At 52.9% G+C, this 12,016-nt stretch overlaps 1 protein-coding gene across 7 annotated transcripts in view; it reads right to left on the minus strand.

Moving 5' to 3' along the window:
• Positions 1-12,016, minus strand: part of LOC138165431 (CMP-N-acetylneuraminate-beta-1,4-galactoside alpha-2,3-sialyltransferase) — a 144,535-nt gene that overhangs the window by 77,035 nt on the left and 55,484 nt on the right. For all 7 annotated transcript variants that reach the window (XM_069093779.1, XM_069093778.1, XM_069093776.1 and 4 more), the window contains one exon: positions 2,278-2,320. In XM_069093779.1, the coding sequence (XP_068949880.1) occupies positions 2,278-2,320 (43 nt within the window). The remainder of the gene's footprint in view (positions 1-2,277; positions 2,321-12,016) is intronic.

Raw genomic sequence — 12,016 nt, forward strand, 5'->3', positions numbered from 1 at the left:
TGACTTTCTAGTGCCCAACAAAGTTCCAGGGGATGGTTTCAGAGAAATGTGGGAAGACTTGTATGAACTGAGGCAGAGGAAAATGAGTAGAACCAAGAGAAGAGTTTACACAATAACATTGTTACAAACATAAGCAGCTCTGAAAGACCTAAGAGCTCTGATCAGCACAAGGACTGAGCGTGGCTCCAGAAGACTCCTCATGAAACATCCTGTCTGCCTCCAGTCAGAGAGCGGAGGGCCTCAGAGTACAGGGACACACTTCGGGAGGGGACACACAGCAGCCGCAGCCTACATGCGTGCGTGGGACCCATTTTGTTTTTCTTGCCTTCTCAATAGGTGGGGGAGGGAAAGGTAGAATTAGGGAAACGGTGATTGAAGGTTATCTGTAATGATGGCACAGGTATGTTCTGAGCAGTAATTTGGATTGATTTCTCCTTTGGCTTTTGTTATCAATAAAATTATTGATCTCTTTTCCTTTAAAAAAAAACCCACAAAGATTTGTTTCCTTCAAGGCTCAGATCCAGCATCACTCCCAAGGGGATTATCCCTAGCTGGTGCTGGTTTTCTCCCCAAATATGCTCATTTATCTGTTTGCATCCTATTTCCCGAGTAGAGTGTAAACTCCCTGAGAACAGAAGCTATTTTTCTTTTTAATATTCATATGCCCTCCTCTGGATGTAGGAATGACTGGGCATACAGGAGGAACTTGGGAAATACTTGGTCAATTGAATCCTTGACTTAATGTATCTTCTCCCAATTCTCCTACACTATTTAAGGCCTAGGGGACTTGACCTCAGGGCTGATGTTAGTCCTTGTGGAAGATGAAAACTGGTCTGGAGCTAATGACCAAACTCTAGGTCTGGGGTATGCACAAGGAGGGAGGCAGAGAGTACCCTAGGGTCAGGCTTGGCAAGTCGGGCCTAAAAGTGAGAGATAGAAAGAAGCAGGAGCAAAAGGTCCTCATGGATGATGAGGAGGGAAGGGGTTCAGGTAAGGCCAAGCCCAGACTAGAGAGCTCCCACACTCTGGTCCCAGTGTCTTCTGGGCTCTCTCCTGTCCAGCCCCTACTGACAGCAACATGACATACATTAAGTGCCTGCTGTGATTCTGAGGGCCTGCCCTCAAAGAGCCTGCAATCCAGCTGCAGAGAGCCAGGCCCAAGAGCTGCACAAACTCACACAGCTAGAAAACATAAGATGACAGCCAGCCAGCATTCAAGAGGTGCTCCTGTGGGGAAGGGGTGCAAGGGAAGGCAAACTTCCTGGAGAAGAAGGCACCAGAAGAGAGCTGGGCTTGAAAGGATGGGGAGAAATAAGAACCTGGGGAGGAGAAAGGGCATTCCTGGCCTCCTGGGAAGGGGGAGAGCGAAGCACAGATATGGGGAAAGTGGGGCAGGAAAAAACCCACTTTTGTGTCAAAAGTGGCTGTCACCATCCTTAGTTGTGTCTAGAAGCTTCCCTGCATCCAGCCAGTGACTCTTCAGTGACTAATGAACTCAATCCCCACAGCTGGGACTCCTTCTGACACAGTTTGGTTCCCTGTGCATTTGGGGGAATGGCACTCAAGGAGGAAGTTGGGACTCAGGTCTAGATGACTTCTAGATGACTAGAAAAGGAAAACACACTGGTGGGGGCTTGTGAACTACAGTTTTAAGAGATGAGGACACACAAAGTATTTTGAATCTGGATGACTCACCCAGAGACTTGGGGTGGGGAGGGAAGGGGGAGTGCTACTAATAGGCACCAAGCATCAGGAAAATCAGTCTGGCAGTGGTATGAAAGACCGATTGGAGCAGGGAAGAAATGCAGTGAGGCTATTCAGGAGACCACAGATCAGGCCATCTAGTCCATTCTCCATTCCCCCCACAAGTTGTAAGTGGCAGAGCTGGGATTTGAGCCCAAGTGCTAAAATTCCAAGTCCAGTAGCCTTTTTCCCTGTACTGCCTCTCCACTGTAACTACGGCAGATAAAGAAGGCCTGGCTGAAGGCATCAGTGGGAGGAACAGAGCAGAGGAGAGAGCTGGGAGAAGCTGGAGTCTCTGTGTCAGTAAGACTCTGTAAGCAGCAATCCTGGTGGTATTGTGCCATGGCACAATATTGCCAGGTACCCTGTGCTTCCTCCCTGGGCCCTGAGGACCCAACATGGGGAACAGATGTTTGCTGAGGCCTCCAGTCTCCCCCTCCCTCCTCCACAAGGCCAAAGACAGGACCCTGAGATACTGAAAACCTCATCCCTCATATCCCACTGTGACAAACCCTCCCACCTTGAGTTACTCACAATTTTGAGTCCAATTTCAGGAGAAAACCCAATCGATCATACTCTGAAAAACAAAGCAAAAAAAGAAAGCGTCACAAAGGCTTGAGACCATATAACAGTCCCCAGTCCAAAGGGCAAAGAAGTCTGGTCAGTCTAGCCCACCATCCTAGAGCCCAACTTAGAAGAACTACCACGAGAGGGTAGGCCCATCACCTCACCAAGCACCCACCCAACTAGGTGAAGTGCACTAGTAAGTCATACAGCTGTAATTCGCAAGCACAGGATGGTCAGGCAATGATTTGTCTGAAAGAGATCTAGGGGTCTGAGTGGACCAAAGCTCAATTAAAGTCAGCCAGAAAACATCCCCTTGGGCAGAGCTTCCAGGTATAGGGAGGTGATGTCCTCTGGCCTAGATAGGCCTCAACCAATATCTCATGCACATTTTAAGAAATGCATTGACTAGATGGAGATCATGCAGAGGAAAGAAATCAGGCCAGTGAAGGACCTGAAGATCAGCTGAAGGAACTGGGCATGCTGAGCCTAGAGAAGGCTCTACTCCCACCCCCAGGGGAGACATGAGAGGTGTTCAAGTATATAACGGACCATCTTATGGAAGAGAGGATCAGTCTTGTTCTGCTTGGCCCCCAAGGACAGAGGGAGGGTGGAGCTTCAAAGAGGCAGGTTTAGGCTGCATTGTCAGGAAAGTTTCTTAGCACCAAGGGCTGCCCCAGGGAGGAAGGGATTCCTTCAGGAATGGTAGGCTCTCTCTCATTGGCAGTCTTTGAGCAAATGCTGATCCCCGACTTGGTACAGAGACTTCTCTCCACTGTCCATGGACAATGGAGCCCACATCCTCTCCCTTCCTTCCCCCAGTATTGCCCAAATTCCTATGATGTGTCTTATTTTGCTCCTGCCTGACGGTGCCACATTTCTCGGGGCTCCCGGCCTCCAGTGGGCAGGTAGCACAGGGCAGAGTTCTGAAAGGCTGAACTGCCTGAGGTCAGTGTTTTACTCCGGAGCCCAGCTCGTATGTGCTTCATAGTCTGTCTGACTCCCATCTCCCTTGTTAGACCGTGAGCATCATGAAGGCAGAAACTATTTTTGCTTTACTTTGTGACTTCCCCAAAGTTCAGCACACAGCGCCACCAGGCACACAAGGAGCTCGGAATCAAAGTCTGCCAATTAATCAGGGGTGTGCTAGAGTCAGACTGAAGGAGATGATAGTTAAATGTTCAGTGTGAACATTGACACCTCAGAAATCAGCAAACCTACAGACCAGGGCCTGATATGTTTTGTTAATTGTCTTGACTTAAAGTGATGGAGAAAACGATAATACTGCAGCCTGCCAGCCCTAGGCCGGGTGACTCAGCCTTCCTGGGCACCAGGCACTCTCTCCAGCCCTCCATTGGGGAGGTTCTCAACATCCATTTACCCTTTCCTCTTCAGTCCTTGGCAGCCTGGAGATTGTCTCCTGGTGGAGAAGGACAAGGCAGAGGGCGGCTGACTTCTCCCATTTGTGAGGATCAAGTTCCCACGGGTAGAAACCTCTGGCTCCCGCACAAGTGTTCCTGCAGACTGTCACTTTTCAGCAGCTTCAGTGTGGCCTCCCCTTCCCTCACCTCCCATCCCCATCCTGCCTAACTGATATTACACAGAAGCTTCAGCTGCCAAGACCTCAGTGCCTGGAGGCCTCTCCTCCTTCCCTCCTCCCCTCCACCTCCTGGGGGCCAGAGAAACCAGCATCACTGGAAAGGACCACAGAATACATCAAGGCTAGTGGCCTCATTTTACAGAGAAGGAAACTGAGGCCCGGGAGTTCGCCGGGGGGTCACACAGATCTGAGTCCAACTCTGCCAAAGATTTCTTGGGCTGGAAGAGAGAACCATTTGGGTGCCCCCTTCCAGCATTCAGATTCTATGTTGCTGAAGCCTGTCAGAAGGATCTCCAAGAAAGGAAGGCCACATGTGGCCAGCTCTTAAGAGGGAGATGCCAGGGACCCCCTTTACAAAGAACTTTGATCTATTGCTGGTGAGGGCCAATGCTGAGGTCAGACAATTCAATTATGGGGGTCTGGGAAAGAGGCTGCACTTGGCCTTAGAGCTCATCTAGGGACAGAGAAACTCAAAAGGCCAGTCTAAGAGCCAGGGAGAGGCAGCTGAAGTCCCCACTCTGTCACATTGTGACTCTGGGCAAGCAAGGTCTCTCCTGACACCCCTGAAATCATGGGGACAGATCAGACAAGACACCCCACCCCACCCCCATCCTCAGTGTGACCAAACCTTTCCTCGTAGACAAACCAGGGGGTCATGTGATAGCCAAGCACAGGTATGTGGTTCCCAAAAGGAGACAGAAGGGTCACCTAGAGCCTCTACAGCTCTCTGGAGGCCTTCCTTTTCCTCATCCTCCCCTGCAGAGCTCCTCAAATCCCCACTGTCTACAGGTCTTCATGGGCTCTTTACCCATCTCCCCCACTGAAACTGCCTCAGAAGTCACTCACGGCTTGGCAGGGCTTCTTATGTGCTCTACATCTGGGCTCCAGGGATCCCTCTCAAGACTTCATTTCCCATAACAGGCTGGCCAGGGACCCAGGGTGCAGCCAGGATGGCAAGCCCAGGAAAAACCTTCCTGGCATCAGAGCTGGCCAACAAGGGGTCCCAAGCTCAGTCCAGGTTCCTTGGAAGAGGCCTCAGTTCAGCGACCCTCTGGGCAGAAACAACAGGTATCAGAAGTACCTGCTGGTCACTGTCATGGCAGACAGGATCTGAGGAGAAGGCTCAGACATGCTCTACCCCCCTGGAGGGCAGGTGAGACAGGATATCAGGGTAGACTTCCCAACAATGACAGTAATCTCAGAATGGAGGGGGGCTGTTCCAACTGGTGGTAAGGTCTCTGTCCCTGGAAGTATGCAAGGAGAGACCACCTGCCTGCTGGGAATGCCTTCCAGAAGATTCCTGAGCATAGACCAGCCAAACAAGGTGTCCCTGAGACCCACTGGAGACCTGAGATTCTCTAATCAGCACTAATGGGTGTGGGATGGTCTCTGGTGCCACCTCTGGCTGACAACAGGAAGCCCATGCCCCTTCTTCTGGCCCTGTGTGGATCACAGTGGCTGGGCAGTCAAGCTCTGTTGAGGAGGCTCTGTGGGAAAACTGAGGGGCCAGAGGTAGCAAGACACAGGTGAGGATCATGATCTAAATCACTCAGGATATTACTCAGGACAGACTCACAAAGCCAGTCTTGGGCATCTGGGGAGACCACAACTCTGGGTGGGGCACTGTGAAGAGGGAGGCAGGTGGCCACTGGTGCCAAAGGGAAGGATGGTGAGGGGGGAACAGCTGTTCCTCCCCTACATAGAGGAAGCTGAAGAAATGGACTGGAGTGGGGGGACAAAAAAAGGGCATCACTGATGCCTGAAAGGAGGCCGCCATGAGGAAAAGCTGGTACTCACAGAGTGAGGGGGGAATTTATCTCTGAGAAGCTGGGCATACAGTGACCTGGGGCAAATTACTTAACTCCTCTAATTCTCAGTTTCGACATGTATAAAAAGGGAATGAAATCATTTGAACTAATTTCCAGCTGCCATAAGGAGAGTCCCTGTTATGTCTTAAACCATGATCAACCCATGAGCTGGCATTTCCTGGCCAAGGGCAGCTCCCAGGATTAGGGAGGCTCAGGTTGGAAGAACCAGGACCGCTCTACCTGGTGTCACTCCCCCGACTGCAGCAGTCCCTTAGGGCAGCTTTGGGAGGGGGAGGGCACAGCTTAGACAAATTGGGGTCAGTGAGAAGTGAACCACTGAGGATGGGGATCAATCTGGGGATCAGTCTGGGATGGAACTGAAAGCAGTGCCATAGAACTGGAAATGGCTAACCAGCTCTACCCCACCAGGAAAAGCAATGGGCAAATTCCCCCAGGAGGGGGAGGGCTCAAAGGCTAGGCCACAGGGCTCTGTGATGTCCAACATCTATAGCAGTGACTTGAATGAAGATAGCCACGGCAGGGAGATCCATCCTCCCCAGTAGAATGCCAGCTCTCTGAGGACAGGAATGTCTCCAAGATTTAGCATGGTGCCTGGCTAATAGCCAATCCCACAGAGGTTTCCTGACCCCTGGTCTGGCATGCTGAAAGCCAGCCAGCTCCATCCTGCTGCCTTCCTGCTCCCCAGAGGCTTTCTGAGGGCAGCTACTCACTGGGCAGGCCTCAGGCCTGGGCTCGTCTGCCTCTCCCCCAGCCTGGCCTATAGGTAGGTATGTGGGAACACCAGGCCACATACCATTTCTGGCTCACACTTAGCCCTGCCTGTGCTTGGCCACCCCCGAGCTGACTCCATTCCTGCTTCCCAGAGGCCCTCACTCTTCTTCTGCCTCCTCTCAGCTCAGTGTGCTCTTTCCCATCCTCTCACTCTCAGCTCCAGGGCCTCCCCTGACCGCCAGAGCCCCTGGAGGGCAGCAAACATGAGCAGACCATAAGCAGGGAGGTATGTGATCATGCAACACCATAGAAAGAGCAGCCGTTGAACACCAGGCACCATGGGAAGTGCTGCGGACACAGAGGTAAAATGAAAGAGTCCCGGCCCTCAAGGAACTTACCATGAGAGGGAGTGAAGCAACACTCCTGCATCCCAGACCTAGAGGGGGAGGGGGCACACCCCGCATCCCAGACCTAGAGGGGGAGGGGGCACACCCCGCATCCCAGACCTAGAGGGGGAGGGGGCACACCCCGCATCCCAGACCTAGAGGGGGAGGGGGCACACCCCGCATCCCAGACCTAGAGGGGGAAGGGGGACACCCCGCATCCTAGGCTTCGAGGGGGAGGGGGACACCCCACATCCCACTCTTAGAGCTAGAAGGACCCTCTGAGGTCCCAGATCATAAAGCTAGTAAATGCAGAAGTGGGATTTGAACTGAGCACTCCTTCTAGCACCCCATGGCCTCCCTCCATGTACAATGTCCACAGAGCACCTACAAAGTCATTACAAGAGCTCTTTGAACAATGTCAGGGGCAGGAGCAGGGTCTCAAAGGACCTCCCAGAGGATGTGGCAGCTGAGCTGCACTTGTGAGGGGGGCTCTAGACTCCAGGCACAGGGAGGGCAGAGGCGGGACCAGGCGCCCATGGAGGAGAGTGCCAGCAATAGCAGCACCATGTCAGAGTGGAAAGGGCGGGGCTGGGCCCTGAAGGCCCGACTGAGGGAGTGGCATGTTGTCTGAGAGACACAAGGGAGCCTCAGAAGGTTCTGAGCAGGAGTGTCAGGATCAGGTCTGTGCTTTAAGAACACTGATTCTGCTGCTGCTGCAAGAGGACGGAGGACAGACCAGTCTAGGAGACGAGGGCTGAGGGCCTCAGCTGGGTGGCAGCCTTGGGAGTGGAGAGAGAACAGAGACAAGAGGAGTCGCCAAGGAGGATGAAGGCTGCTAAAGGAGCCGCTCTGGGGCAATGCAAGGATGGCAGCAGCCTTGGGAGTGAGGGCCAGGAAGCTTTGAAATGAATCATGGGCCATTCATTGGAAGGAATAAGCACTGATAAGGAGACTGCTGTGCGCCAGACACTGTGCTGCTCAAGGGTCTTACAAACATTTTCTCATTTGATCCTTGTGACAAGTTTGAGATGTCCCCAGGTCACCAGTGATGCGGGACTAGTGCTCAGGACAAAAGTCAGGGCTGATCTATGGATCAGATGGATGGAGATGATGGCTGAATCCCCAGAGCTGCTGAGGTCCCCAGAGGAGACAGCCAGAGTGGAGGAGAACAGGAGAGGGCACAGGACCGAGGCTTAGGTCAGCAGAAGGGTGAGGAGCAGGGGTGGTCAGACAGGGAGATGCTGGAGAGGGGGGGGGGGGGAGGGGGAGCGTAGAGCAAGGGGAGGAAGGCACGCTAAGGACAGGTGAACAGGAGACTGAAGACAGACCAGGCCATTTGATTGGGCAGGGACAGGCTGTTGGACAGTCTTGGGCCAGAAGAGGTCAGACTACCCAGGGGGACCCATGAGGACAAAGCAACTGACACAGTGATTAGAGATGTTCTTTCAAGAACATGGCTGTGCAAAAAAAGCCAGGGGCAAGCACTGGGTGTCTGGAACCCTCTGCCACCAGCCAGAGCACACACCAGCATTCCTCAAAGGAGTGTGGCTCCCTGCAAGTCTGGGAGCCAGCCCTGAGCCCCTGATGGGCAGCCCAGCAGCAGGGAGCCTCCCAGGCCTGGTGCCAAGGCCATCCCAGCCAAGCACAACAAACTGCAGGAGCCCCCCCCCCCCCCGCCGGCCCCCCGGGAGGGGGGCAAAGACGGGTCGCCGGGGGGGAGTGAAGGAGAACTGTTTAGTCTTTGGCTACAGAGCCAATGGGACCACCCTGCAGGGAAGGGCCTGGTTTGGTGCAGGCAGGCAGAGGGGGTAGAAACTAGCCAGGCCACCCTCATTACCTTTGGCCTTTCCTCAGTTCAACACCAGGGTGCCCCAGGATTCTCAGGCCAGAACCTCACGGCTGAACAGCAGCTCCCTGAAGAGACATAGCAGGCAAACTACAGCCAGCAGCCTCAAGGAACGATGGCTGGTGGCCCAGTAGAGTGAGGCTGCTCACCCAGCAGACTCTCACTGACAATGGATAAACAAGTGTAGACCAGGACTACTGTAGAGCCCACTACCTGCTGAGGAGGCCCCTTCCGCTCTGGAATGGCTCTCACTGTTAGGAAGCACTTCCTGATCAGAAGCCCCACTTGGTCTTTCTGCAGCTTCCTTTTTTTTTTTTTTCCCCTTTTTGGAGGGGGGAGGCAGGGCAATTGGGGTTAAGTGACTTGCCCAAGGTTACATGGCTAGTAAGTGTTAAGTATCTGAGGCCGGATTTGACCTCAGGTCCTCCTGCCTCCAGGGCCGGTGGTCTATTCACTGCACCACCTAGCCACCCCTGCAGCTTCCTTTTAGCTCCTGTTTCTGCCTCTCTGAGGCCAAGCAGAAGAATGTTAATCCCTTTTCCCCCAACAGTCCCTCAAATCCTTGAACACACAGAGAGTAGGACCCCCTGAGCCTTCCCTTCTGAAGGCTAAATAACCTCAATTCTTCGGGCCTCAGTGCCTTTCCCCAGCCTGGTCTCCCTCCTTTGGATGCAGTCAAGCTTGTCAATCTTCCAGAACATATAGAAGGGGTCAGACGTGGCCTGACAGGCAAGAATCCCAGTGACCCCTGTAGACATTGATACAGTGTGCCAGGGGCTACAAAGTGTCCCACGGGCCTTCGTCTCACTTGAGTCCAACCATCCTACCAGGAGGTGGGCACAACAAATCCCACCATCAGCATTGAGCGGATGAGGAAATCGACACTCACGGAGGAGAGGGACAAAGCTAAGAGACATCAGAGGAAGGATTAGAAGCTAGGTCTCCCGAATACCGCAGCTTGACCTCTGGCTCCTACACCCACCAGTGAGGAAAGAGGGGGAGCCCAAAGTCCCCCGGGCTCACTCTTCTCCTGCCTGTCCTCCTACCCATCTAATCACTCCTATGGAGTGTATCCTCTGATGGATCTTTGTGAGGCCCAAGAGTCAGTCTGGATTCCTCTCTCTTACCCTGCTGACTTCACCTTTACCACATCTCTCCAATGCACCCCTTCTCTCCTCTGACCCCCTCAGTGCAGGCCCTGACCACCTCCTGCCTGGACCATTGCAAAAGCTGCAAAGGAGGCAGGGAAGCAGGTTCTGCCTGCCCGAAGTCTCTCTGCACTCCAATCCAGTCTCCACTCAGATGTCCAATTGACCTTCCCAAAGTATAAGTCTGACCCTGTCACGCTCCTACTCTGCAGGAGGCCTGTCCTGACCCCTCTGTCCCTAACCTAGCTTATATGTATAATACACATTCACACACACACACACACACACACTGTATGCACCTATAGATATCCAAGTGGTCTCCCCTGGTTAAAACCCTGAGTTCTTGGAAGTCTTGGATTCTTATCTCCATATCCCCACAGCCCAGCACAGAGCCTGGCAAGAAGTGGGTGCCTAGTAAATACCATTGATTAATGACTAATGAATGGCAGGTTCACCTGTTGATTCACTTTGAGCAGCCTCTGAAAGGTGATGGGGGAAGGGAAGAGCTACAGCCAGAAGGACAGGAGGGTGAATATGGGCCCAATTTTCTTTTTTTTTTATATATATTTTTTAAGCAATCAGGGTTAAGTAACTTGCTCAAGGTTACACGTCCAGTTATTTCTGGGTGTGGTGCTGAGTGTCTGAGCCCGGGATTTGATCTCCCGGTCGTCCCAACACTGGAGCCGGTACTCTTACTCGCTGAGCCACCTGGCCACCCCTAAGCAATTGGGGTTAAGTAACTTGCTCAAGGTTACACGGCCAGGTGTTTCTGGGTGGGTGCTAAGTGTGTGAGCCCAGGATTCGATCTCCAGGTCTTCTCAACACTGGAGCCGGTGCTATTACTTGCTGTGCTACCTGGCCGCCCCTGGGCCCAATTTTCTAAAAAAGGAAGGAAAAAAATAACTGTGAGTCAGAGGCCAAAGAGCCTGACCTGGATTTCTGGGAAACCTCTAGAATATCTTATTAAAAGGCTGCCTAGTGGAAATTTCAATAAGCAAGTCGTGATTATAAAGAGCCAGGCTGGCTCCCTCAAGGACAGGTCTTGCCAGACCAACCTCATTTCATTTTCTGACAGGGCTATTAAATGATCAGGTGAGGGGAACGGGGCTATGGAGCGGATATGGTTCACCTACATTTTAGGAAGGCATTTGAGAAAACCTTCCAGACTGAGATGGATCTGGGCTCTGAGAACATACACTTCCAGACAAAGGGGCGGGGGAGGAACAAGCCCTCATCGCGGGCCCACTCTGTCAGGCTCTGCACTAAGCACTTTACAAATATTTGCTCATTGTTCTTCCCAACAACCCTGGGGAGGGCGATGCTGTGATTACTCCCATTTTACAGCTGAGGAAACTAAGGTAAGCAGAGGTTAAGTGATTCAGCTGACCGAGTGTCTAAGGGCACACTGAAGTCAGCTCTTCCCGACTAGGGCCCAGGCTCCGTCCACTGAGCCACTGGCTCACTGATGAGCCGAGGCTGACTAGAAAGCTGCAGTGTGCCCAGGACACGAGCGACTGGCTGGCTCCTCGCAGGGGTGGGAATCAGGCTGCAGCCAGCTACAGTCATGAAGTGCCAAGAGACAGGGACAGACACAAAGACTGAGAGACGGAGACAAGGACAGACACAAAGACGAGGAGCGCCAGCCACGAGAGCCGTCCAGAACACAGGACAGGTGCCAAGCTAGGCTAGGCAAGAGCTCAAGCTAATCTGAGGGTCTCCAGTCAGGAGGGTGCCCCACATGCTCCAGAAATGCTAGTCTCCCCAATTCCTGTCACTGCTGACACCAGAAGGACAGGCACGGGGAAACAGAAGGAGTCTTGTTTTCCTTGGTCTGAGAAAGCAGAGCTGGGGATCCCAAGGAGCTCCAGGAAGGACGACTTCTGAAAAAGCTCATTGAGGTGGCACCACCCCCATGGAAGTCTGGAAGCCTAGCGGGACGTCAGCCAAGGAGGGGCAGTACACTGACCATTCTATGACATCATATGACTCCAAGAGCCAGGTATATAGTCAAAGAAGAAAAGAACAAGGGGGTGAGAGATAACTGTTCTGGGGCCCTGGAATGACTTGGACTCCCACCTTCGACAGTTATGGCCTTGGGGGCCATGAGACATTCCTGGGTCACTGATTCTTCACCCGTTAAATGAGGGTATGGATAATGTCTAGGATTCCTTTCAACGCTAGGTTCTGGG

Source organism: Petaurus breviceps, unplaced genomic scaffold, assembly GCF_028583685.1.
Source record: "Petaurus breviceps papuanus isolate PSGF00001 unplaced genomic scaffold, PetGlider_PUasm1.0 208, whole genome shotgun sequence".
Classification (NCBI taxonomy): domain Eukaryota; kingdom Metazoa; phylum Chordata; class Mammalia; order Diprotodontia; family Petauridae; genus Petaurus; species Petaurus breviceps.